We start from the raw sequence: 26,239 nt of genomic DNA, 5'->3' as shown, positions 1-26,239 counted from the left end.
GAGAAAATCTTCAGTTCTGCAGGATTTGAGGAGGGATTTGAGAGGGGGGGAGAGGAAACCGCGGCCGCTCCACTCTCCGTTCATCTTTTCTTGGGGGGTGCGGGTTGGCTAGGGAAGGGCCGCCTCGCGCCACGTACTAAGGCAGAGTATAGCGCCTAAGCCAACAGCGCTATGTTGTGTACGATAATGCCTAAGTGAGGGGCGCTACTTAACCAAGGGTGGGCGGAGTGCCACATTGGCAAGCCATGTAGCGCCTGTTAGACGGGCAGGGTTAGCTGGGTGAAATAGTTTCGCGGAGAGTTTACTTTTTGAATTTGTTTTGCCTCTGGGTTATTTTTGTTCATTTTGCCGGCGGCCTTCGACACTTGGCCGTTTCTATGCCTCCTATATATGTATGGTTTGGTTTGCGTTTTTTTCCTAGAAAAAAGGCTACCGCCCGGCTACGGTTTACGCTGTTTTCACTGCGCTGCATCATTTTCGTCAAGAAGTACGTGATTGGTGGTTCCAGTCGTCTACTCGAAATAAAATACCCTCAGGTATCAATCTACCAAACGGACGGCCCCAGAAGTTGACTACGCGACATCAGATTACCGGTACAAGTCACTTAATCTTTTTTTTAGGGAACAAGTCACTTAATCTTGCTCGCGTGGCAAGATGTGATTGAGCCGAAGGCCAATAACGCTCCGGTTGAATAAAACATAAACATCGCTTAGCCGCCTCCCTCTGTAGTGGAATGGCGTCAGCCAGTACGTCCATCACCGAGAGTGGAAGAACATTCTACGTCTCCACTCTCCCCGGCCGGCACTGGAAAGATCCCGGATTCCTCGTTGATTAAGAGAGGTAAGAGCGATGTAGGGGCGGAAAATAGTATCGGCGTCACGAGTTTGACTACCTGATCGACCGTGTCACCGCCACACCAACCGTGCTCTCGCACGTTGCCTTCACTGCTGATGCAGAGCGCGACGGCGCCGGCTAATGCCTCGGGATGGCCCGTTTCCCGTCCAACGTCACTGCATAGCGCTGCCGCTACAGCGAGAGCCCTGCCGGCCGTGTACTATATAGAAGGGCGACCTCGCTCTGTGCCCCGCACACTTGCATAGAGGAGGCCCGTCGATCGTTGTGGAGAGATGGGGTCGTTGGGGAAGGAGGCGGCAGGGAATCGGGTGGTGCTGGCGGTGAACGGCGCGCGGCACGAGGCGGCCGGCGTCGACCCGTCCATGACGCTGCTCGAGTTCCTGCGCACGCGGACGCCCGTCCGGGGCCCCAAGCTCGGCTGCGGCGAAGGTGAGCACCGCCTCCGACGACTCGATCGATACAGCTCCGGTGGCTAGCTAGCTTGTTCAATTCCTTCACTTTGAGTAGTTCGTTCCGGTCAGAGAGAAGCTTTAGCTGCATAAGCCGGGTCAAGGAGGCGGCCAGGCACGATCGAACTAGAGTAGCGCTATCATATCGTTCACTCATCAAACATCACAAATATGTACTACTACCTTCGTACCAAAAATATAAGACGGTTTTCAGGCCTTTTCTAGCCTCTGTGTGAGTATGCAACGATCTGATAACAGAAATGGCAAGCAACGCAGATGCGGAGATCGAAAGGCACATGCTACCTGTTATGTTCTTGCATGCTACCATGAGAAAAGAAATTCTCCCGAGGTCCGATCCGGTGCATGGGTCAATCGCTCTCCTCCTTTCCCACTTTTTTTTTTGCGAGGCCTCCTCCTTTCCCTCTTACACTACACATATAACATTTCACCCACCTATGCCTTTTCATTTGATTTCAAAGTTTAAGGCTAATTTATCAATTGAATTGAAAGTCTAATTTATGATCGTTTGTATCTTTGTGTTCCTTGCGATGAATACTTTGAAACAAGATCACTCTTGAATACATTTTAACAAGTTAAAAAAAAAGTTGAAATCTGAAGCATGATGAAACTCTATGAAACATTTTGCATGACACGTGCGTGGAGTTTTCACCAAGTTTCTCAAGTTCTATAGTGAAGAACATTATGATACACCGAGTTTTCTATTCATCGTTTTAACACACAATTTAACGACATGATACACTATTGTACAAGGCAAAATAGAAAATAGAAAACTAAACGCTATGGAACAATATTATCAAGTTATATTAGGTTTATTTTGTGTTGCATCGTGTATCACTAAGTTTCATAAAGTTTTACCATGTTTTTTAATTCAAATTTTAAATAAAATTGATAGAATATTTTAATCATATAAAAACATGAGTGGGTGGTTTAATATTACATTATATAAACCACGTAAAAAAATATTACATTCTACAAGATTGGTACATTAGTTTTGACCATTTTCAGCACAAAACGTGGCGCAACAATTAACGGCCGCACCATGCACGGGACCTCCTGTTCACGGTAGTTAATCAAGTTATGCTGCTTTGCCAGCCGACGGCGACTCGATCTCATGCACACAGCACAACCTGTCTCGCCACACAGGATATCGGTATTGGCTTTCTAGTGTCTCTTAGCGTGGTCTCTTTCTCGAGGAAGTGTTGATTTTATTATCTTAAAATGGAGCATTAAGGAATGCAAACACAATAAGCACACACCAAGCTTCTACATAGTTAGGATACACATATCCAACACCACACACACAATTACACTAGCAATTAGTAAAGTCATATAACGCTGAAGCTATGCCACTGGAGTAGAAAAACTGATGAGTAAGTTTACCATTTTCGTAAACACAACCTTTGAACAGTTTTTAATTAAAGTGAAAAAGATCTGCATAGCCTTGAGATGGGGGGCACCCAAGAATAACCCTCCAGCCCCTTCTCCTGCGGCTGAAGTCAACACATCAAGGGGAAAATGTTGATATAGCGTATCGACGGTTGTTGATGTTGCTGGATCGCACACGCGCCTGCCAGATGGGCCGAACCAGCTAACTCCAATTTTATTATTTTCGATCGCCGATCAAGCGATCGTTATGGCTTGTAGGGCCTACTTTTATTTTCTGTTTTTTTTGTTTTTTAATTTGTGTATACAAATGTTTACATTAGAACTTTTAAAAAGTGTTCCCTTTTTTAATGTTTACTTATTCAAAAGATGTTAACTGCACATTTAGGAAAATGTTCAATGAGTATTTAAAATATTAATATCTTTGAAAAATGTGGAACATGTATTTAAAAAGAGGTAAATGCACCATTGGTGCTTGAACTTACCACATATGATCACTTTGGGCCCTACGGTTGTGGAATACAGGAAAGTGGTGCACGAATTTGGCTTTCGGGTGCAATATCATGCATTTGCCGTCTGTAGACGTTAAATGCGCTGACGTGGCATCATATTTTTGTTTGGATCCTTCTATTCTGCCGACATGGCATCAGGTGGGTCCCACCTGCCAGCCAACAGTCAAAATGAATAGCAGTTTACAAATGGGTCCCACATGTCAGTGAAATAGTAAAAGTTGTATTGAAATGAAAGATGGTCCGCTCAGGGATTCGAGCCACCGACCTACCGCTAACCCGACGTACGTCACTAGCAACACCAACCGTTGAGATTTCTTGTCCTAAATGGATACATATGCTTTATATCCTTTCGGGTAAACAACATAAATTAAGAACTTTAATCCGAATATGAAAAATGATTCTGTCTCAGGGGTTCAAAACAGTGACTTCATGCTATCCTGCCCTCCCTGCTAGCTAATCCAATTGAAGATGTTTGTTGTTTGTAAAGGATAATACTGTTTATGGCTATAACAAAACACACTCAACGGCACTGCCGTCAATGAGGCCCTTTTTCACATGTTAGTTTTTTTAGAATTTTTTTAATTATAATCACAATAATAACAATAAATTTATAAATTTTGTGTGTTATAAATAATATGCATACGAATATATTTTTTAAAATCATATTATTTTTAAAATCGTTTATTATTAGAAATATATTCATATAATTTTAAAATATATAATAAATATAAATATTTTTGTATGACTAAATGTTATTCATATGAGGATCTGCGGTCTAGGGACACACTAGTCTTGTATTTATTTTCCATACGTATTTTTCTATTTAATTTTCTAGATATATATAAATATATCTTTTAGAAAACACACAAACTTTATTCAAACATGTGAACACTTTTTAGAGTAACATAATTTTTTATTAAATCATGAACACTTTTATATACCACATGAACATTTTATTAAAATTCTGAACTTTTTAAAACATATACATGCTATTATGTAAGTTCATAAGAACTTTCTAAAATTACTTTTGTAGTTTTATTAAATATGCGAACACATTTATAAATAATAAAAAATATTTATAATTCATAATTTATTCGTATGGATACTTTTAATTAATAAGTGAATATTTTATGAAATTATATGAACATTTTATTAATGTAATTCATTTTATTTATAACACATGATTATAATTTACATATTTACAAAAAAAATTAAAAAAGAAAAATCTAACATGTGAAAATGAGCCAACGCATTATGTTAGTGACATAAATAATGATTATCCTTCTCATCCTTCACAGATAGGAAATGTCATTCGTTGGAGTGGCAGACATGGCCACATGATAGCCTGATGTCGCCGTTCAAACCCGGGTTAAGATTCTTAATTTATGTTGTTCATCTGAAAGGATACAAAGAAAATGTGTCCGTTAAGGGCAACTTCAACATGGTATGCAACAAAAAAACCATCAAATGGACATCGACAATCAAACCAGACCGTCCGGACTCGTATTCATTGCAGCCCGGCACGAGCGATGCGGAGCTGTCGATATTAGCCGCGTTCCCACCTGTCAGCGTCGAACATGAGGTCACCATCCACCTCGTTGATGTGGAGCTGCCACCGCTCACGGCGGATGGTGCGGGCACTATGCACAAAATCCTAGCGGGCGTGATCGACGAGGCTCAGAGGTGGTACGGGTTTGTGTCGTGGCCAACGTTCTTTAAATAGCGGGCACTTGAGAAGGCAGAGCGACGGTTTGAATGAGCCTGGAGTTGGCTTCTCGTTCGCCGTGCCAACATGAATGTCGGGTAGGCGGGCGGATGGTCAGCTCGCTTGATTGTGGTAGGAAGTCATCCTGTTGCCCAGTCCGGTCACATCCTCTTTGAACCGGCATTAACGGGGCGCGAGCGGCAGGCCAGAGTAGGCGTCTCAACCGACGCACCGGTATGAATGCCATGTCATTCAACCGGCATGCGCCAGTGACCAACCGTGTTCACTCTGGATTGACATGAATGCGGCGTAGGCAGCGGAGTGGCAGTTTGAGCGGAATGAGGTAGAGGGTTTTGTGTAGACCAGGTGTGTCGGAGACCTACGTGGCACACATCCGGGACGGTGACAAACCTCTCCGGCGACAAACCTCTCCCAACTTTGCTTTTGGCTTGTGGATTTTAGACGTTCGAGCCGCGCTGCAGATGTTTGCTGCACGACGTTGTTAGCTGCAGATCGCTATTTCGAACTCCAAGCCAGACATACTATTTATAGGTCACTGATAGATAGATGGGATCCACACAGGCAACTACTATTTATTTTGATTATTCACGGGTGAGACTCGTCCGCCACGTCGGCAGAGTAGATTACTCCTTGTTCTTACGGGTAGAGTAGACTACTCTAATATAAAAACATGGTGCCACACCAGCACAGTTAATAATCATGGAAGACAAATACATCACTTTTCCGTATGCCACAACTCAAAATGGTAATCCGCGACAAGTTCAAGCTCCAAGGATGCATTTACCTATGTAAAAAATGTTCAACGTCTATTCAAAATATCCCCATGTGTTAAAAAAGGTTCATGTATAGTATAACAAAATAATATTTATTTTACACCCTAAAAAGAAAACATTTATGAAAAAAAAATGTTCCATCCTTCCCGGCTACGGGGACGTCCTGCTCACCCTCACGGTTCCACCATGCCTCGCGCCGCCCCCCCGTCGCCGTCCCGTGAACTCTAGCAGCTCGGCGTGGATCTCCCCGACGCCGCACTAGCGGCCCCCGAATTCCAGACCAAATCCGGCTGCACCGACGAGTTTCCCGAGGTCCAGTGCTCCTCGCCGCCCCCACCACGTGCCCGCGGGCGGTACTCATCTCGGCCGCCGAGCGCCGAGTGGAGCTCACGCGCGGCGCGCTGGCGGACATCAAGTGCCAGGAAACCGCCGCTCGCCTCGCCGGCGAGGAGGTACGCCGGGACGAGGTACGCGATGTCATACTCCACGGGCACAGCTTGATGCTGCTGCACGTAACCCGTTCGACGTTTTGCCCCCGCTCGGCTGTCTGTAGTTCTGTACCGTGCGTACGCCCATCTGGGACTGCGGCCTGAGGTCGAGCTGGAGGGCGCCGGTGTACTGTAGGCGCCTGCAGTTGTGGTTGGCTGATGACTTCTAATTAGTGTGTGTGGTAAAAGTAAAACGGTAGGGTGATTGAGTGCATGATCAATTCTATCAGTCACTGATCACGTGCTAGCATCTATGAACATCTTATCCGCTGTACAACTTTGCTTCGTGATGCATGTTTAGCCTAAGATCAACATGGGGATTGCTTATGAATTAGCCCCGCTGTGGATATACCCTTGATGCAAATTGGATGTGATGCTTGGTTGATTGGAATTTCAGTATATTGGATAGATAGTGTAATGCTGCTACTAAATGCTTCTGAAATCAATGTTTATGAATGACTGAGTGCTTCAGCTGTGAGTTAATTCATCAGATTCCATACATGGATGTGAAGTGCTTCAGTGCGTTTCTTTACGTTCTGTGTTTTCGAGTGGTTGAAATTAGAAAAAAAAAAGTGAAGCCATACACCGATACAATGATGGATATTCTTCATGATAAAATTTACCTATGCACTTTAACTTTAATTGCTGTGCTTGAAATTGTGAATTTGAATATGCTTGAATTCTATGCATTAGAAATAGTTATATTTGAATTTTTGTGATGTCAAACATAAAGTAAAACATGAAATATTTGTGCAAATAGGACAAAGGCAAATTGGGCTGAGAAATAGGGGTTGTTGCTCGAGTTGTAGCCATTAGTTTGGGGATCAGGAAATAGGGGGAGATCCCATTTAAGATTTAGGGGCTACTGCTGAACATGGTCTCTACATGCATCCCAAATTATTGGACTTTTCACTCTCTGGTTTGTAATTGCTATTTTTTCTGTTTGGTGGTCAGGTCCCATATGCAACTAACAATATTGGAAACTTTGCCGCATGTTTCAATTTGCAATCACTAGCAAACTTCAGTCCATATTAAAATATGCTTTGCTAACTAAATGTGCAATTTGTTAATTTTAGTAAAAACAACGTTCATTTTGAGTAGACTTGCACAATTGATTACATTTTCACACAACCGGTGATTTGATAGATCTTAGAATCACTTCACTCACGAATGTTCGTATCTTAGTTTATATATTTACACAAAACAGTGCGCTTAACGTGATTTTCTGAGATCTACAGATTTATCTTCAGTCTCGGCTGATTCATAGCCAGTGCACGTGTTAGATCAAGCCGTCAGTGTTTCTTATTTACAATGTCACATTCCTGCATGCAGGTGGATGCGGTGCATGTGTGGTACTTATCTCCAAGTATGACCTGGCCACTGACAAGGTGACTGAGTTCTCAGCGAGCTCCTGCCTGACTCTCGTCGGCAGCCTCAACCACTGCTCGGTGATCACCAGCGAGGGCATCGGCAACACCCGCGATGGCTTCCACCCAGTACAGCAGCGCCTCTCCGGCTTCCACGCCTCGCAGTGCGGCTTCTGCACTCCCGGCATGTGCATGTCCATCTTCTCCGCCCTTGTCAAGGCCGACAAGACCGGGGACCCCGCCCCACCGCTGGGATTCTCCAAGCTCACCTGCTCCGAGGCTGAGCACGCCGTCTCCGGCAACCTGTGTCGTTGCACCGGCTACCGGCCCATCATCGATGCCTGCAAGAGCTTCGCTACTGACGTCGACCTTGAGGACCTTGGCCTCAATTCCTTCTGGAAGAAAGGTATCGACCATGCCGACGTAGGCAAGCTACCGGGGTACTCCAGTGGCGCCGTCTGTACCTTCCCAGAGTTCCTCAAGGCCGAGATCGAGGGTCAAACAAACGGTGTTTCAGCCGCTACGTACGATGGCTGGTGCCGTCCCAAGAGCATCCAGGAGCTCCGCAATCTCTTTGACTCCAACTGGTTCGACGAAAATTCAGTTAAGATCGTGGCATCAAACACCGGCGCCGGAGTGTACAAGGATCAAGACCTTTATGAAAAGTACATCGACATCAAAGGGATACCGGAGCTTTCGGTCATCAACAGGAGCAACAAGGGGGTGGAGATCGGGGCAGCCGTGTCCATCTCCAAAGCCATTGAGGTCTTCTCCGATGGCACTCCCGTATTCAGAAAGATCGCCGGTCACCTGAGCAAGGTGGCCTCGCCGTTCATCCGGAACACGGCGACGATCGGAGGGAACGTGATCATGTCGCAGAGGCTGCCTTTCGCTTCAGACATCGTCACTGTCCTTCTCGCCGTGGGTTCGACAGTGACAATCCAGACGGCTTCCAAGATGCTGTGCCTGACACTGGAGGAGTTCTTGGAGCAACCTCCCTGTGACGCCAAGACCATATTGCTCACCATATTTGTCCCAGATTGGGGTTCAGACAGTGTCATCTTCGAGACCTCTCGTGCAGCTCCGAGACCGTTCGGCAATGCTGTGTCCTATGTGAATTCTGCATTCCTGGCAAGGACTTCAGGGGATGCAGCATCAGGGGAGCTCCTCATTGAGGATATCTGCCTCGCATTCGGAGCTTATGGCGTTGATCACGCCACCCGGGCTCGGAAGGTTGAAGAATTCCTGAAGGGGAAACCAGCGAGTGCACCTGTGATACTTGAAGCGGTTCAGTTGCTGAAAGATGTTATCTCGCCGTCAGAAGGCACCACACACCCTGAGTACAGAGTCAGCTTGGCGGTCAGTTTCTTGTTCAGTTTCCTTTCTTCACTTAGTAGCAACCTGAATGAACCTGCAAAGTCTATTGCTCCAAATGGCTCATGTGCCAAGTCATCGCCTGAGAAGCATGATGAGGTTGCCAGCGATGGTTTGCCAATTCGCTCAAGGCAAGAACTGGTTTTTAATGATGAATACGAACCTGTCGGCAAGCCAATCACGAAAGCTGGGGCGGAGCTGCAAGCTTCTGGTATACTCCTAAACTCTTATTTCAGTATTTAGTGCAAGTGTTGAAGACTCAGATCATTTGGTAGTTACTTGTGTACATTGGTCCATCAGTAAAGGACCATCTGATATGCTTCATCCCTGCATTTCTATTCTGAAATATGCACTTGACAATATTCTTGGTCTTGTTCAGGGGAGGCTGTGTATGTTGATGACATCCCAGCTCCCAAGGATTGTCTCTACGGAGCATTTATCTACAGCACACACCCTCATGCCCATATAAAAGGTGTCAACTTCAAATCATCGTTGGCTTCCCAAAAGGTCATCACGGTTATCTCTGCAAAGGACATTCCAGCTGGTGGAAGAAATGTTGGATCCGCCTTCCCGATGCTAGGAGACGAAGCGCTTTTCGGTGATCCGGTGTCTGAATTTGCTGGTCAGAATATTGGCATTGTGGTACCTACTTCTGAAACACTTGAGCTCAATTTCAGCAAAATGCATAACCAGCAGTAGTATATTTGTACCCCGAATTCTGAGAGGTCATTTGAACTTATCGCATCATGATGTTTCTTTGCCATCACTCAGATCGCTGAAACACAGAAGTACGCCTATATGGCGGCGAAGCAAGCCATCATTGAGTATAGCACCGAGAATCTTGAGCCGCCAATTCTGACAATAGAAGACGCCATCCAACATAATAGCTACTTCCCTGTTCTCCCATTTTTGGCTCCAAAGCCAGTTGGGGACTTTGACCAAGGGATGTCTGAAGCGGATCACAAGATACTATCAGGAGAGGTACACACTTGATATTTAGGAGGCTGCATTCTTAGTTTCAGGCAAGGCCGAAATACTGACACCTAGTATCTTTTGTTAATTTCCGACAGATAAAACTTGAATCACAGTACTACTTCTACATGGAGACGCAGACCGCATTGGCCATCCCTGACGAAGATAACTGCATCACTGTCTACTCCTCGGCGCAGCTACCCGAGATCACGCAGAATGTCGTCGCGGACTGTCTCGGCATTCCGTACCACAATGTTCGCATAATCACCAGAAGAGTTGGAGGCGGCTTTGGTGGAAAGGCAATGAAAGGGTCCTATGTAAGTGCCCCATTATATAACAACATGCGCATAAATTTATGAATGTAATGAAATTGTTGTGTTCTTCAGGTCGCATGTGCGTGTGCACTTGCAGCGTTCAAGCTGCGGCGCCCTGTCAGGATGTACCTCGACCGCAAGACCGACATGATCATGGCAGGTGGGCGGCACCCGATGAAGGTGAAGTACTCGGTTGGGTTCAAGTCGGACGGCAAACTCACGGCACTATACATCGACCTCAGGATGAACGCCGGGATATCACCAGACTTGAGCCCGTTGATGCCGGGTAGCACCATCGGTGCTTTGAAGAAGTACAACTGGGGTGCCCTTGCCTTCGACATCAAGTTGTGCAAGACCAACGTCTCGTCAAAGTCCGCAATGCGGGCGCCTGGCGACGTGCAAGGCTCCTTCATCGCGGAGGTCATCATCGAGCACGTCGCATCCGTGCTTGCGGCCAACCCCAACGCCATCCGTAGGAAGAACCTCCACAGCGTTGAGAGCCTCACGAAATTCTATGGTGATGCCGCGGGGGACGCCCCCACGTACAGCCTTGTTGACATCTTCGACAAGCTGGCCTCGTCGTCGGAGTACCGGAGCAGGGCGGAGGCAGTTGAATGGTTCAATGGCGGGAGCAGGTGGAAGAAGCGCGGCATCTCGTGTGTGCCCATCACCTACGAGGTGTCCCTTCGGCCGACGCCGGGGAAGGTGTCCATCCTGAACGACGGCTCGATCGCTGTGGAGGTCGGCGGCGTGGAGCTCGGGCAGGGGTTGTATACCAAGGTGAAGCAGATGACGGCGTTCGGGCTGGGGGAGCTCTGCCCTGACGCCGATGGGCTGCTCGGTAAGGTGCGCGTGATCCAGGTTGACTCACTGAGCATGATCCAGAGCGGGTTCACCGGCGGGAGCACCACCTCCGAGACCAGCTGTGAGGCGGTCCGGCAGTCGTGCGCTGCGCTCGTCGAGCGCCTCAAGCCCATCAAAGAGGGTCTCGAGGCCAAGTCCAGTGCAGCGGTGCCATGGAGCTCCTTGATCGCCCAGGCGAAAATGGCGAGCGTGAACCTGTCGGCACATGCCTTCTGGACGCCCGACCCAGCCTTTGTAAAATACCTCAACTACGGAGCCGCCGTCAGCGAGGTGGAAATCGACGTTCTGACTGGAGCGACGACGATCCTGAGGAGCGACCTCGTGTACGACTGCGGGCAGAGCCTGAACCCGGCGGTGGACCTCGGCCAGGTGAGCTCGCCGCCAATCGACGCAGTCAGCTGATTGCTGGAAGATTGCTGTAATCTGAAATTATTTTTGGTTGATGGATCAGGTGGAGGGCGCATTCGTGCAAGGGGTTGGGTTCTTCACAAACGAGGAGTACACGACGAACGCCGACGGGCTGGTGGTGAACGACGGCACGTGGACGTACAAGATCCCCACGGTGGACACCATCCCGAAGCAGTTCAACGTGGAGCTCATCAGCAGCGCGCGCGACAAGAAGCGGGTACTCTCCTCCAAGGCGTCCGGCGAGCCACCGCTGCTGCTGGCGGCATCGGTGCACTGCGCCATGCGGGAGGCCATCAGAGCGGCCAGGAGGGAATTCTCGGTCAACTCGCCACTGACATTTCAGATGGATGTGCCGGCGACCATGGCCGACGTCAAGGAGCTCTGTGGCCTCGACGTCGTCGAGAGGCATCTCCAGCGCCTCTCCTCTGCCACCGCCAGGGCCTGATGATTCTTGCATGTAAGTTGTGTAGTAACGTGATACAAGCAAGGTTTGGATGCTGAATAATGATGGGTCTGCTTGTGTGCTGCTGTGTATGTGTAAAGAAGAGAGGAGATAATACAGCTATCGACTGGGCCAAATCGGACCTATTCCATTCGTTGTCAAAAGTTAGCTCCAGTTGCTATGATAATTATCTATTTTGAAGCTGATTTGAATAGTTTCTGAAAGGTTTTCTGAAAACCACCCCCTCCGTCACATAATATAAAAAATACTTTTAGACGTTCTTATACTATGACATGGAGGGAGTAGTTGAAAAGGCTGCCATGACAAAGGTTCTGGGGATTTCTCCCTGCTGCGGCCGTGGAAGAGGTTTTGGCTATTTGCTACCGCGGCGGCTAAATACCCTAAATCTTTAGCACTGCATAACGGAGGTTTCCTGCTGGAGACTATGAGGACATGTTGGGCGAGTGAGTCTGAGTCCGGGCATTGACGTGGCAATGTTGAACTGGCTCGGTGACACATTGGAGTATATACGGGGTACACGTTTGCACCGGAGCTAGGCGCCCGGGCCCCAACGGTTGGAGGTTGTTATTATATCGACGTAGAAGAAGAAGGAGGAGGTTTAAGTCGTTTTCACCGCTCTGCATTTATTTATTTAATTTCGTGAAAAACGTGGTTGATTAGTTTTTCCAACCGTGGTATGCTTGAGAATAAGATACCCGCATCGCATCTAGGCCATTGTGTGGTTGAAAAGTTGAATAAGTTACCAGTTGAGTACGCGACATCACCGGTACATGTCAACTTTATCTTGCTGGCGTAAACGAGATACGCTTGGGCAGTATAAAAAACATAAACATCTGCTTCATAGGCAGCGGCCGGCCGGCCGACACCCCCACCACCAACCACACCGTGTAAAAGCCCAGAGCTACACCCGCCTTTCGTCGAGTCGTGTCAGGCGATAGCACAGATGAATAGATCACGGTCGAAAGAGGCCAAGCGGCGGCGTGTGGATCGATAGACCGTCATCATGCATGATGGTGCGGTGACCGGCGAGCATGGTTGACACAGTGTGGGTGTGGCCCTCCTCCGGCGTCGTGCGCGCGTGCATGAGGTGGACGCTATGGCCCGTGTGGGGGCACGTCCGCACGTAGCGCGCGGCGCTGTGTTTTGTCGCATGGAACGATCTATACATGGGGTTTGCCTGATTTGGTCGTCCCTGTCGTTCCGATCGGCCGGGGGCTAGTTTTACTAGTACTCCTTTCCTGGAAGTTTCTTTTTTTCTTTTTCCTTTTTTTGTGCGAGATCCTTCCATGGAAATTTCAGCGTGGGACATCGCTCTACGTATAGTAGTCCGAAGGGAAACGTTTAGGGACGGTGCGCTTCGGCCGGTCGCCCGCTCCCACGCGCTCCTGCTTCTTCTCCCGTCCCACCCGCTGCTACGGCGAGTTGCGACGACGAGCGGCCCCGGCGAGCGAGCAGCCCCGGCGAGCGAGCGGCGACGGTGAGCGGCCCCGGCGAGGCTGTCGTCTACCACACCCCCCCCCCCCCCCCCCCCGCCCCCTCCCCCGCATCGTCCCCTACCCCCCGCCGTAGCCAAATCTCGCTGGTGAGGTCGTCCTCCACACCACGGCCGGCGATTTCCCCCCACACACGACCACCTCTCATCCGCAGCTCCGGCTATTCTCCCAGCGTGCCGTTTCCAGCACCAGCAATCCCCCAGCTCCGAGAGACGAGCTGCATAGCTTCGACGGCGAGGCACACCCCACGACACAGGGGATGCTGGAACCAGTGTCTGATTTTGCTGCAACCGACAAATCCAGAGCTGGAACCAGCATGTAGTTTTGGTACATTGCCTGGAGTGTTTTCCATGTCGCCGTCGGCGGCCGCCTCATTTTGTTGCAAACGACGAGGCAAAAGCTTCTTCCCGCAAGAGTTTTTGCTACCACGGCAACCGGCGGAAGCAGCGACCAGCAATGCTTTTCCAGCAAATGATTTTTGTCCCGGCAAACCCAGAGCTGGAACCAGCTTTTATTTTTGCTACAACCTGCAAATCCAGAGCTGGAACCAACAACATTTTTTGTTGGAATCAAAGGAAGCAGGGGCTTCAACGGATGTACGTGAGAGCTGCAACCAGTGCTGAAAAATGCTACATCCGGCAGCAATGAAAGCTACAACCAGCTTGAAAAAAGCTTCAACTGGATACGAGGTAGCTGGGGTCGGCATCTCGCAGCGACAAAAAGCTGCAACCGCCTTGGAGGAAAGCTACAACGCGCTTTTAAAAAAGCTTCAAACCGAGAACGGCTAGCTAACAATGGTGAGCGGTGGCGACGGAGCTGCATGGCGCGCGGTGCTGCGACGGGCACGCGGCGAGCTATGATGGCGGACTGCGACAATGCTGGAACCCTCACCCGGCGATGCTGCAACCAGAGGGAGGGAGACACGCCCGGCCCGGCGGAGCTGCATACGGCGAATGCCCCAGGTGAGCTGCGACGGCGAGCAGCCCCGGCGAGTTGCGACGGCGAGCTGCGACGGCGAGCGGCCTCGGTGAGCTGCGACGCGGCGTCCAAGGGCGAGCACGAGGAGGCTGACCCGCGGAGATCCGTTTTTTTTCCTGTGTTTACGCGCGCATGCGGGAAGAAGAAGATAACTTGATCGGAACAATCTCATCCACTCACGCGTGCAAATCCAACGCCCTACAGCGGACCGGCCCAAATCTGGGCCGGTGCACCGAGCGCAGAGTGCTGCCCTAGTCCGAAACAGGCAAATGGCTTTCCTAGAGTAGAGAGCATATTCGATCACGACCATGCATGTCCCACAGCCAGACCCATCGCTCTGTCCTACTCCCCCTCCTAAAATAAGCCCGCGACACGTCACCTCACTGCTAGTGCTGATGCAGCCGGGCCTCGTGAATCGCGAGGACCAATAGAAAAGTGCAAAAGCAAACAAAGCCTGCCTGCCACTCACACGGTAATAACCTATAATGCATGATACTACGTCCATGTATCATATATTAGTATCATAGATGGTCTCATTTATAACCTGCATGACATATAGTAGCATAATAATTATTATGATACGGTATCTATTTATTATCTGTAGCCCTCTCTTTTTTTTAATTATTTGCCACATCAGCATTTTTACGAGTCCCAAATGCATGATACCGACTATGCTACCCCTACTATGGCCAGCCTAATAGCACCATCTCTAATTACTTTTTTTTCGCTTCTTTTGATCACTAGTACCGACTTACTGATATATTGATCGTATAAGGGCATCTCAAAGGGAAACTAGTAAACCTCCCGTAACCGTCCGGACCGCGGAAGCCATTCAACACTGTCTTTTATCGGTCCGTGGGGCTGTCCGGACACGCAAAACGTACGAATCCAAGACCCAGGCCCACCCAAAACCCTTATCGGACCCTGCGACTCCATCCTTTTCATTTTCTCTTCTTCCTTCTTTCTCTCTTGCTGTCGCCGCCACTCCACTACCCCGGCCACCACGCCACACCCCTGCCGGAAATCTGTGTCTCTGTCACCTCCGGTGATTCAGCAGGGCTCTCCGTTGCTTCTCCACCTTCTCCGTTCAAACCCCCTATCCTCTGACCGTCACGCCAGGTACCATCCTCTACTATGCCCGATAACTTTTCGATGAATCGCCGGAGCTGAAAACAGTTGTCCCTTCTTGTTTGTAGCAATTGATTCTGATTTGGAGTACATATACGAGCAGTACGTTGAGTCCTCCAACGGCTCGTTAGACGAGAAGGAGTACTTCGATGAGACGACGATGATGCAGGCGGTCCTTGAAGACGTGGAGCGTGTGGAGCAACATGTTCTCAATTTCAAGGGCTCGATCAAGGGTCATCGAGTGCTCAACCGCAACAGGGCGCGCGGGCATTTGACACTGATGGCCGACTACTTTGCCCCGATGCACTATTCACTGACCATTTTCGCTGGCGTTTTCGAATGCGCAAGACTGTCTTCGATCGTTTTTACCATGATGTCCGGTCCTACGATGACTACTCCATCCTGAAGAAGGACGTCGTGGGAACGATTGGCTTCTCTGGTTACCAGAAGTTTTCGACCACACTTTGGATGCTTTCATATGGCACAACCGCTGATCTGTGGGACGAGTACCTACGGATGTCTGAGAGCATATGCGAAGATGCCATGGTCAGATTTGCAACTGCCGTGGTCGAGTGTTCAGACTTCAATACTTGAGAGAACCAACTATGGCGGACACCGAGTCGGCTCCTGGCAATCTCAGAAGCAAGAGGGTGGCCAGGTTTGCTTGGATCTCTTGTCTGCATGCAATGAAAATGAAAGAATTGCCCAAAGGCTTTACAAGGGCAATACCAGTAAGAAGCCCATCATTCTTGAAGCAGTTGCATCAGAGGATCTTTGGATTTGGCATGCTTTCTTTGGTGCCCGGGTCTCACAATGACATCAATGTGCTGCTCGATCGCGTTGTTTGCGAGGCTGACTGAAGGAAAAGCTCCTCCTTGCCACTATACTGTCAATAGACATGAGTACAACTTGGGCTACTATCTGGTTGACGGTAGCTATCCTCCATGGGCTACCTTTTTTAGCACCATCTCAAACCCATTTGGCCAAAAAAAGGCTCTTTGCCCAAAGACAATAAGCAGCTACTTCCTGCGTTCCTAAATATTTGTCTTTTTAGAGATTTCGAATGCACTACCACATACGGATACATATAGACATATTTTAAAGTGTAGATTCACTCATTTTGCTCCGTATGTAGTCACATGTTGAAATCTTTAGAAAGACAAATATTTAGGAACGGAGGGAGTAGAAAGGATGTCGAGAGGACATTTGGAGTTCTTTAGGCCCGTTTTGCAGTTGTTCGTGGACCTGCAAAACAATGGGATTCGGAGACCTTGTAAAGATGATGACATGTTGTGTGATCATGTACCACATGATCGTCGAGGATGAGGGTGACAATGCTGTCTCAGCTCTAAAATTTGAGAACATGGTGATCCTATCCAACTTCCGGATCAGAATCCAGTCACATTTGTGGAGTTTATTCAAATGCATTAACAAATTCAGCATCGATCAACTCACGAGCAGCTCACGGAATATCTGATTGAGTATCAGTGGGCGATGAAAGCGAACAACAATGTTGGGATGTAAATATTTGAACTTTTTTAAATTTGAACTAGTGTTGCATGCGGCTATTTGAACTTCTGTGCCCTTTGTACGTGGCTATTTGAACTTCTGTGTCCTTTGCGTGCGGCTACTTGATCGTGAGCTGAATATATGTGACTATGGTTGGATGACGTCTTTCTATATCCCTGTCCATGGATTGGCCCCGCGGACGGATGCGGGAGGATTTGACAGGAGAGATAGTTGACGAGGAATAGTACTACTACCTCGACCCATTGCACCGGACCGCGCGATCACCAACGTCGCGCCCTCGACTTCCACGTGAACGTGCGTGCGAGCTGAGCACACACGCACGCCAGCCATTTCCCGTCGCTTCCCCCTGTCCAACGCCACTTCATAGCTAGCGAGGCGCCTCGCCGGCCGGCTGCCGCCCGTATAAAGGATAGAGTAATAGCCGGGGCTCAGTGTCCGTGCGCGCACTAGGTGACCGAGTGGTGCTCGAGGAGGAAGGTCGATCGGGTGTGGACTGTGGAGAGAGAGAGATGGGGTCGTTGGGGAAGGAGGCGGCGGCGGGGGATCGGGTGGTGCTGGCGGTGAACGGCGCGCGGCACGAGGCGGCCGGCGTCGACCCGTCGATGACGCTGCTGGAGTTCCTCCGCACGCGCACGCCCGTCAGGGGGCCCAAGCTCGGCTGCGGCGAAGGTGAGCACCGCCCCCGACGACTCGATCCATTCATCTCCGGCGGCTAGCTCGTTCAGTACTACTAGTTCGTTACGGGGTGTGTGTGTGAGAGAGAGAATCTTTGGCTGAATAAGCGGATCGGATCGAGCCAGATCGATTGAACCCTGCATACGTGCACGTAGGACCTGACCTCACGCCACATGCGCACCGATTCCAGGTCCCTCTCGTCTCGTCTTCGCCTAGGTTAGCCAGCGCTACGCTATCGTTCATCATCTCGTCACGTACACATCGCCCAGGTAGGTAGGTAGGATCGATCATACGTGTGGAAGGTATGTACTACTTGCTCTGTAAACTAATATAAAAGTGTTTAGATCACTAGTAATCTAAATGCTCTTATATTAGTTTACGGAAGGAGTACTTCGTATCTGCTTTTGTTTCTCTGCTTCTTCTCTTCTTTTGGCGCCATCTTTCATTCATCAACCATCACAGATATAGCTTCATTTATGTTTCTTCTTCTGGGAACCATCTTGCCTTCTCCGGCGTCGGTGTGCGTAGCGTGGCATGCGACGATCTATCTGATCATGGAGATCGCAAGAAACACAAACGGGGAACTAGAAAGGCACATACTATACATGACGTTCTTGCAAAAATTCTTTAACACGGCATAGACGCAGACGCTCGTACGTACACATATATACCCATCACTATGAATACATGCACACACCCTATCCTGCGAGCACCTTTGAGAGATTGGGCTGTCATATCATTTTGATATTGTTGAAGACACCTAGCTGACGGGAACGTCTTCTCACTGAACGCATATCGCCGAAAAGACTGAAGTGAAAAAAAAAGTAAGCATCGATACCAAGTCAAGAACTTGAATCCTATTAGACTGGTTGCACCACAAAAAATCTAACCATCTCTTGCATATATTTTTTTCCGACAAGAACGAAGCATGTGTACACAAACGGAGACATAGAAAAGCACATACGGATATAGAAAGGCACGTACTATACTTATATTGCTTGCTGGACGGAGAGGATCTATAGGCACTGACTTTCCAACCTACTATTAACACTTCGACAGCACAGACAATCGCACTAGTCGCTGCTGCTTTAGTTTCATAAGTGATCCATAAGTAAATAATTCAACCTGCTCTCAAGTATATAACTCAATTTTTGTGTAGAAGATACAGGATCCTTCTTCTTTTTTGCGAATCACATGGTAGTATTCTTCCGAACGTTCAGTATGGTTTTTTTTTTCTTGATATGGCTTACCCCTCGTGCCAAATGGTAAATGCCAATTGGGCTTTACTTACCAATCCATCATCGACAACTAGATACATTTGTTTGAGAGAGAAATAATATGAATCGGAGGGAGTAGAAACGGGGCAAAAAAAAAAAAACCTTGCTCAGCAATGACGCTGCACGTTACTTTCACTACACTCAGGCCCAGCGATCGTCTGGAGATATAATAGCTTTTTAAATTTTATCTGGGATAACTTATAGTATTGATTAAAAAAATCGGTAAGCTGGACAATTGGTTCTTTACGGTCACCCAGGCATGATGGAGACAAAACAAAATCATACCCGGCCGTTGTACTTTTCTTTTCTCGTAGTGGAGCAGGCATGCACTGCAATCATACAACGATCCCAAATCATTGGACCTTGGCTCCCTCCCCCTGATTTGTGATTGTTAATTTTTCCGTTTGGTGGTCAGGTCCCATGTGCAACCGACGATATTTCAACTTTTGGCACGTTTGCTACATAGCGAGATTTCTAATCAGTAGCAAAGTTTATCAATTTGACAGATGCTTTTGTAGTTACATTGATGTTTATATAGATTCGCATCACTTTACAGAAAAAAAAGCCAATAAACGAGGCAATTTAATGGGACCATGTGCTTCACGATTGCCTTTTTTTAGTTCAGACATTATATAGTCTTCCACTTGTTTTTTCACATAGCTGACAAGAAAAAGGAAAGAAAAGAAAATAGTATTATGAAATCATTGTACCACAAAAACAGAATATGCTTCGCTAACTAAATGTGCAAGTTGCCAACTTTAGTAAAAAGGTTTGCGTCATCATGAGTACACATGAACAATTGATTACATTTTCACACAACTCATGTTTTGATTTCTAAACTCTGAGATAATGAAAATTTTGGTACCTGTGTGAAATATTTTCGGAAATATGACAGGAATGATAAAAAATTGTGCAAAATGTTTCCAAAGTTGATTAAAATATAAGTGATTTTTTAAATGTGAATATCTATAAATTATATATTTAAATTCTTTTTGAATAATTGAAATTAAAATAAGTATTTTTAAAAAATTGCATTGAACTTACTGAATAATTGAAAATAGCAAGAAAATATATGGGACTCCTTTTGAACTTTTTTAGACTATTGTGAAAATTATTTGATTTTTGAAGTTTGTGTTTTTTTATTGTGTAAAAATTTATTGAAATAATAATATTTGGAATTTCCATCAACTGAAAATCGAAACACAGATCGAAAAAAAATATAACCAACAATAATACATGGCCTAACATCTGGGTGGATTGATGATTTAGGAAAAAAAAACACCAGTCATTGAGGGGCCTGACTTAAGGCACGAGATACTTTTGGCCTATCGTTAACATGCACGAGTGCCCAGCCCACTGCAGCCCAGTCGACGAGTAGACCAGACCTTCGTTCCCGATTCTTCCCCTCGACAAAAAAAAAAAAAAAAATCCAATTCCCATTGCGCACCCGATTCAGCCACGCTAGGGTACGGAGGTCGCACGGCGGAGACGGGGAGGCGGCGTTGAGGTCCAGCAGCCAGACAGCCGGTTGCAGCGCCGAGGGCGACCCATCCCCCATTCTGCGGCGGCGCGGCCATACTCCAGGGACCTAGCTGCGGCGAGCCGGCGACGGGCGACCCAGCCAACGAGCACAACCGGTCGCACAGGCACCGCGCACTAGTAATTCCTCTCTTTGCCCTAATCGCACTTCACGGCATCATCTCAGATTCTCAACACCAGTTTCCCTATAGGCTATAGAAATCTGAAATTCGTAGTTAGCGATTTGGTAAGTGTACAAAAAAAATGTTAGCGATTTGGTAGCATGAATTGTCAGTCAATTGTTTTGTTACAAAGTTTATAAATTGCAATTGAAGTAGATCTGGTTTTCAAAAGGCATTCATATTGTTTGGAATTGAAGATGGTTCTCGAAATAACTGTGTTAATGCCTATTGAAATAGTGCGGTCGGAACTTGAAGAAAGGAAAATTGTGCTCTTCTGTAGCTTGGCCTGCCCAACCATTTCTGTAGCCGGCAGCGTTTCTGATTTACGATGTCATGTTGCTGCGTGCAGGTGGATGCGGCGCATGCGTGGTCCTCATTTCCAAGTATGATCCGGCCACCGACGTGGTGACTGAGTTCTCGGCGAGCTCCTGCCTGACGCTCCTCGGCAGCCTCAACCACTGCTCGGTCACCACCAGCGAGGGCATCGGCAACACCCGCGATGGCTACCACCCCGTCCAGCAGCGCCTCGCCGGCTTCCATGCCTCCCAGTGCGGTTACTGCACTCCTGGCATGTGCATGTCCATCTTCTCTGCCCTCGTCAAGGCCGACAAGACCGGCGACCCCGCCCCAACACCGGGATTCTCCAAGCTCACCTGCTCCGAGGCCGAGCATGCCATCTCCGGCAACCTGTGCCGCTGCACCGGCTACCGGCCCATCCTCGACACGTGCAAGAGCTTTGCCGCCGACGTCGACCTCGAGGATCTCGGCCTCAACTCATTCTGGAAGAAAGGCACCGACCCTGCCGACATCGACAAGCTGCCAGAATACTCCAGCGGCGCCGTCTGCACCTTCCCTGAGTTTCTCAAGTCCGAGATCAAGGGTCAAATGAAAGATGCTCCAGTGGTGAACGCCGGCGAAGATGGCTGGTACCATCCCAAGAGCATTGAGGAGCTCCATACCCTCTTTGACTCCGACTGGTTCGATGAAAACTCTGTCAAGATCGTGGCATCAAACACTGGTGCCGGTGTGTACAAGGATCCCGACCTATATAAAAAATACATCAACATCAAAGGGATACCAGAACTTTCGGTCATCGACAGGAGCAACAAGGGGGTGGAGATCGGGGCAGCCGTGTCCATCTCCAAAGCCATCGAGATCTTCTCCGATGGCACACCGGTGTTCAGAAAGATCGCCAGTCATCTGAGCAAGGTGGCCTCGCCGTTCATCCGCAACATGGGGACCATCGGCGGGAACGTAATCATGGCGCAGCGGCTGCCATTCGCTTCAGACATCGTCACTGTTCTTCTCGCCGCGGGTTCGACGGTCACAATCCAGACTGCTTCCAAGATGCTGTGCCTAACACTGGAGGAGTTCTTGGAGCAGCCTCCCTGCGATGCCAAGACCATACTGCTCACCATATTTGTCCCTGATTGGGGTTCAGACAATATCATCTTCGAGACCTCTCGTGCAGCTCCCAGACCATTCGGCAATGCTGTCTCCTATGTGAATTCTGCATTCCTGGCAAGGACTTCAGGGGTTGCAGCCTCAGAGGGGCTCATAATTGAAGATATATGCCTCGCATTTGGCGCTTACGGCGTCGATCACGCCACCCGGGCTCGGAAGGTTGAGGAATTCCTGAAGGGGAAATCAGTGAGTGCACCGGTTATACTTGAAGCAGTTCAGTTGCTGAAAGATGTTGTCTCGCCGTCAGAAGGCACCACACACCCTGAATACAGAGTCAGCTTGGCTGTCAGTTTCTTATTCAGTTTCCTTTCTGCACTTGGTAACAACCTGAATTCTCCCAATGGATCATGTGCTAATGGCCCCGAGAAGCATATTAAGGTTGCCAACGATGACTTGCCGATTCGCTCAAGGCAAGAACTGGTTTTCAATGACGAATACAAACCTGTCGGCAAGCCGATCACGAAATCGGGGGCCGAGCTGCAAGCTTCTGGTATACTCCTACACTCTGATTCCATTTTTTATTTAGCTTACAAGTGTTTAGTTATATTAGTTTGTACTCTTGAATTACAAGTGGTAGTTATAATTTATGTCCTGGCACTTAACTTCTTAGATTTCTGTAGCTTGAACAAAATTGTTTGGGATTTCTTTTTATTCATCTTTGGTACACTGCTTCAATCATGCTGAACCATTTGAAATGCTTCATCCCTGAATGCATTTCTTCAAAAATAAATAAATATTGTTGGCACATCTAACTTCTGTCCTAAAACATGGGCTTGACAATATTCCTGCTTGATTTTCAGGGGAGGCTGTGTATGTTGATGACATCCCTGCTCCCAAGGATTGCCTCTATGGAGCATTTATCTACAGCACACACCCTCACGCCCATATAAAAAGTGTCAACTTCAGATCATCTTTGGCTTCAGAAAGGGTCATCACAGTTATCTCCGCAAAGGACATTCCTGCTGGTGGAAAAAATGTTGGTTCCGGCTGGGCGATGCTAGGACACGAAGCTCTTTTCGGCGATCCGGTTTCAGAATTTGCTGGTCAAAATATTGGCATCGTGGTACCTACTTCTGAACCGCTTGAACTCAATTTCAGGAAAATGCATAACCAGTAGTATATTTTTACCCTGAATTTTAAGAGGTCATTTGAACTTATCGCATCATCATGTTCCTTTGCCATCACTCAGATCGCTGAAACACAGAAGTATGCCTATATGGCAGCGAAGCAAGCTATCATTGAGTATAGCACCGAGAATCTTGAGCCGCCAATTCTGACAATAGAGGACGCCATCCAACATGACAGCTACATCCCTGTTCTCCCAGTTTTTGCTCCTCAGCCAATTGGGGACTTCGACCAAGGGATGTCTGAAGCAGATCACAAGATCCTATCAGGAGAGGTACACACTTGATATTTAGGAGGCTGCATTCTTAGTTTCAGACAAGGCCCAAATATTGACACCTAGTATCTTTTGTTAATTTCCGACAGGTGAAGCTTGAATCGCAGTACTACTTCTACATGGAGACGCAGACCGCATTGGCCATCCCTGACGAAGACAACTGCATCACCGTCTACGTCTCGACGCAGCTACCCGAGATCACGCAGAATGTCGTCGCGGACCTCCTTGGCATTCCCTACCACAATGTTCGCATCATCAGCAGGAGAGTTGGAGGTGGCTTTGGTGGAAAGGGAATGAAAGGAACCCATGTAAGTGCCCCACTGTGTAACCCAGGAGATTCACATATTTATGAAACTGATCATGGAGAAATTGTTGTGTTCTTCAGGCTGCATGTGCGTGTGCGCTTGCTGCATTCAAGCTTAGGCGCCCTGTCCGGATGTACCTCGACCGGAAGACGGATATGATCATGGCGGGAGGGCGTCACCCGATGAAGGCGAAGTACTCCGTCGGGTTCAAGTCGGACGGCACGCTCACGGCGCTGCATGTCGATCTCGGCATCAATGCGGGGATAGCACCGGACTTAAGCCCGTTGATCCCGGCTTACACCATCGCTTCTCTGAAGAAGTACAACTGGGGCGCCCTGGCCTTCGACATCAAGTTGTGCAAGACGAACATGTCTTCCAAGTCGGTGGTGCGGGCGCCCGGCGACGTGCAGGGTTCCTTCATCGCCGAGGCCATCATCGAGCACGTCGCGTCCGTGCTCGGGTCCGACACCAATGTCGTCCGGAGAAAGAACCTCCACAGCATCGAGAGCCTCACGAAGTTCTACAGCGACTCCGCGGGAGATGCCCCGACATACAGCCTCGTGGACATCTTTGACAAGCTGGCCTCGTCGCCGGAGTACCAGAGCAGGGCAGAGGCTGTTGAGCGGTTCAATGGCGGGAGCAGGTGGAAGAAGCGTGGCATCTCGTGTGTGCCGATCACCTACGAGGTGACCCTCCGGCCAACGCCGGGGAAGGTGTCCATCCTGAACGACGGCTCGATCGCCGTGGAGGTCGGCGGCGTGGAGATCGGGCAAGGGCTGTATACCAAGGTGAAGCAGATGACGGCATTCGGGCTAGGGGAGCTCTGCCCCGACGCCGACAAACTCCTTGACAAAGTGCGTGTCATCCAGGCCGACTCGCTGAGCATCATCCAGGGCGGCTTCACCGGCGGGAGCACCACCTCGGAGAGCAGCTGCGAGGCGGTCAGGCAGGCGTGCACCGTGCTCGTCAAGCGCCTCAAGCCCATCAAAGAGGGCCTCGAGGCGAAATCCGGTGCGCCGGTGCCATGGAGCACCCTGATCGCCCAAGCGAATATGGCGAGCGTGAACCTGTCGGCGCACGCCTTCTGGACGCCAGACCCAGCCTTTGTAAAATACATCAACTATGGAGCCGCCGTCAGCGAGGTGGAAATCGACGTGCTGACTGGGGGCACGACGATCCTGAGGAGCGACCTTGTGTACGACTGTGGGCAGAGCCTGAACCCGGCGGTGGACCTTGGCCAGGTGAGGTCGCAGCCGATCAGCACATCCACTTGCTATTGCTGAAGATCGTTGTAATCTGAATTTATTTTTGCTGGATGGATCAGGTGGAGGGCGCGTTCGTGCAAGGGGTTGGGTTCTTCACGAACGAGGACTACGCGACGAACGCCGACGGGCTGGTGGTGAACGACGGGACATGGACGTACAAGATCCCTACGGTTGACACCATCCCTAAGCAGTTCAACGTGGAGTTCATCAACAGCGCGCGCGACCAGAAGCGCGTGCTCTCCTCCAAGGCGTCCGGCGAGCCGCCGCTGCTGCTGGCGGCGTCGGTGCACTGCGCCATGCGGGAGGCCATCAGGGCGGCCAGGAAGGAATTCAAGGCCAACTCGCCGCTGACGTTCCAGATGGACGTGCCGGCAACCATGGCCGACGTCAAGGAGCTGTGCGGCCTCGACGTCGTCGAGAGGCACCTTCAGAGCCTCACTTCCGCCGCCGCCAGCGCCGCAGTGAAGGCGTGATCGTATTTGCATGTAAGTTGTGTCGAAACGTGGGCATATGTACTGCTGTAATGACACGATGAAGGTGCGGGACGCTGAACAATGTCCGGTTTGCCTGTGTGCTGCTGTGTATAGAAGAGAGGAGATAAAACAGCTATCGACGTGGATCTATCATAAGCGTTGGGTTTTCATCTAACGGCAGGCATGCACGTGCTGCGATTCTGCTTATAATGTACTCCCTCCGTTTCTAAATATAAGTCTTTGTAGAGATTTTACTATGAACCATATACAGATGTATATAGATGCATTTTAAGTGTAGATTTATCCATTTTGCTCCGTATATAGTCCATCTAGTAGAATCTTTACAAAGATTTATATTTAGGAACGGAGGGAGTATATTTTTACTACATAAATGAATATCTTCAATTCCTGTTATAAATAAAAGCAAATCTAATCCCCGAAACGTTTTCTAGGGTTTCGAGTGGACCGGTGGCGCTCGGCGACTATCACCCAAGGCGCGATCGTGAGATTCCGGCCGCGTCTCTTGTCCTAGGCTCTAGCCCTCTTCGCCGCTCTTGGTTAGTGTGTTCGGGGTGATCACGGG

General features: G+C 48.7%; 2 protein-coding genes across 2 annotated transcripts; both read left to right on the top strand.

Moving 5' to 3' along the window:
* The first annotated feature begins 808 nt into the window (after nt 1-808).
* Nucleotides 809-12,112, top strand: LOC109747741 (probable aldehyde oxidase 2). Its single transcript, XM_020306774.4, has 7 exons — nt 809-1,284; nt 7,540-9,159; nt 9,328-9,590; nt 9,720-9,929; nt 10,019-10,237; nt 10,307-11,467; nt 11,550-12,112. The coding sequence occupies exons 1-7, from the start codon at nt 1,128-1,130 to the stop codon at nt 11,949-11,951; spliced, it is 4,032 nt and encodes a 1,343-aa protein (XP_020162363.1). The 5' UTR covers nt 809-1,127; the 3' UTR covers nt 11,952-12,112.
* Nucleotides 12,113-17,462: 5,350 nt separating this feature from the next.
* On the top strand, nt 17,463-25,920 carry LOC109747742 (indole-3-acetaldehyde oxidase). Its single transcript, XM_020306775.4, has 7 exons — nt 17,463-17,767; nt 21,100-22,704; nt 23,015-23,277; nt 23,404-23,613; nt 23,703-23,921; nt 23,999-25,159; nt 25,243-25,920. The coding sequence occupies exons 1-7, from the start codon at nt 17,608-17,610 to the stop codon at nt 25,654-25,656; spliced, it is 4,032 nt and encodes a 1,343-aa protein (XP_020162364.1). The 5' UTR covers nt 17,463-17,607; the 3' UTR covers nt 25,657-25,920.
* The last annotated feature ends 319 nt before the right edge of the window (nt 25,921-26,239 follow it).

This window comes from Aegilops tauschii, chromosome 5 (genome assembly GCF_002575655.3).
Source record: "Aegilops tauschii subsp. strangulata cultivar AL8/78 chromosome 5, Aet v6.0, whole genome shotgun sequence".
Classification (NCBI taxonomy): domain Eukaryota; kingdom Viridiplantae; phylum Streptophyta; class Magnoliopsida; order Poales; family Poaceae; genus Aegilops; species Aegilops tauschii.
Note: the sequence above shows the minus strand (reverse complement) of the source record. Positions and strands in the feature narration are given on the sequence as shown.

Excerpts from the sequence above, each read along its gene's own strand:
- LOC109747742 (XM_020306775.4), top strand. The coding sequence starts at position 17,608 with ATGGGGTCGTTGGGGAAGGAGGCGGCGGCGGGGGATCGGGTGGTGCTG. Across the intron at positions 23,614-23,702 it reads ACAAGATCCTATCAGGAGAG|GTGAAGCTTGAATCGCAGTA; the intron begins GTACACACTTGA and ends AATTTCCGACAG. Across the intron at positions 25,160-25,242 it reads CGGCGGTGGACCTTGGCCAG|GTGGAGGGCGCGTTCGTGCA; the intron begins GTGAGGTCGCAG and ends TGGATGGATCAG.
- LOC109747741 (XM_020306774.4), top strand. The coding sequence starts at position 1,128 with ATGGGGTCGTTGGGGAAGGAGGCGGCAGGGAATCGGGTGGTGCTGGCG. Across the intron at positions 9,930-10,018 it reads ACAAGATACTATCAGGAGAG|ATAAAACTTGAATCACAGTA; the intron begins GTACACACTTGA and ends AATTTCCGACAG. Across the intron at positions 10,238-10,306 it reads AGGCAATGAAAGGGTCCTAT|GTCGCATGTGCGTGTGCACT; the intron begins GTAAGTGCCCCA and ends TGTGTTCTTCAG.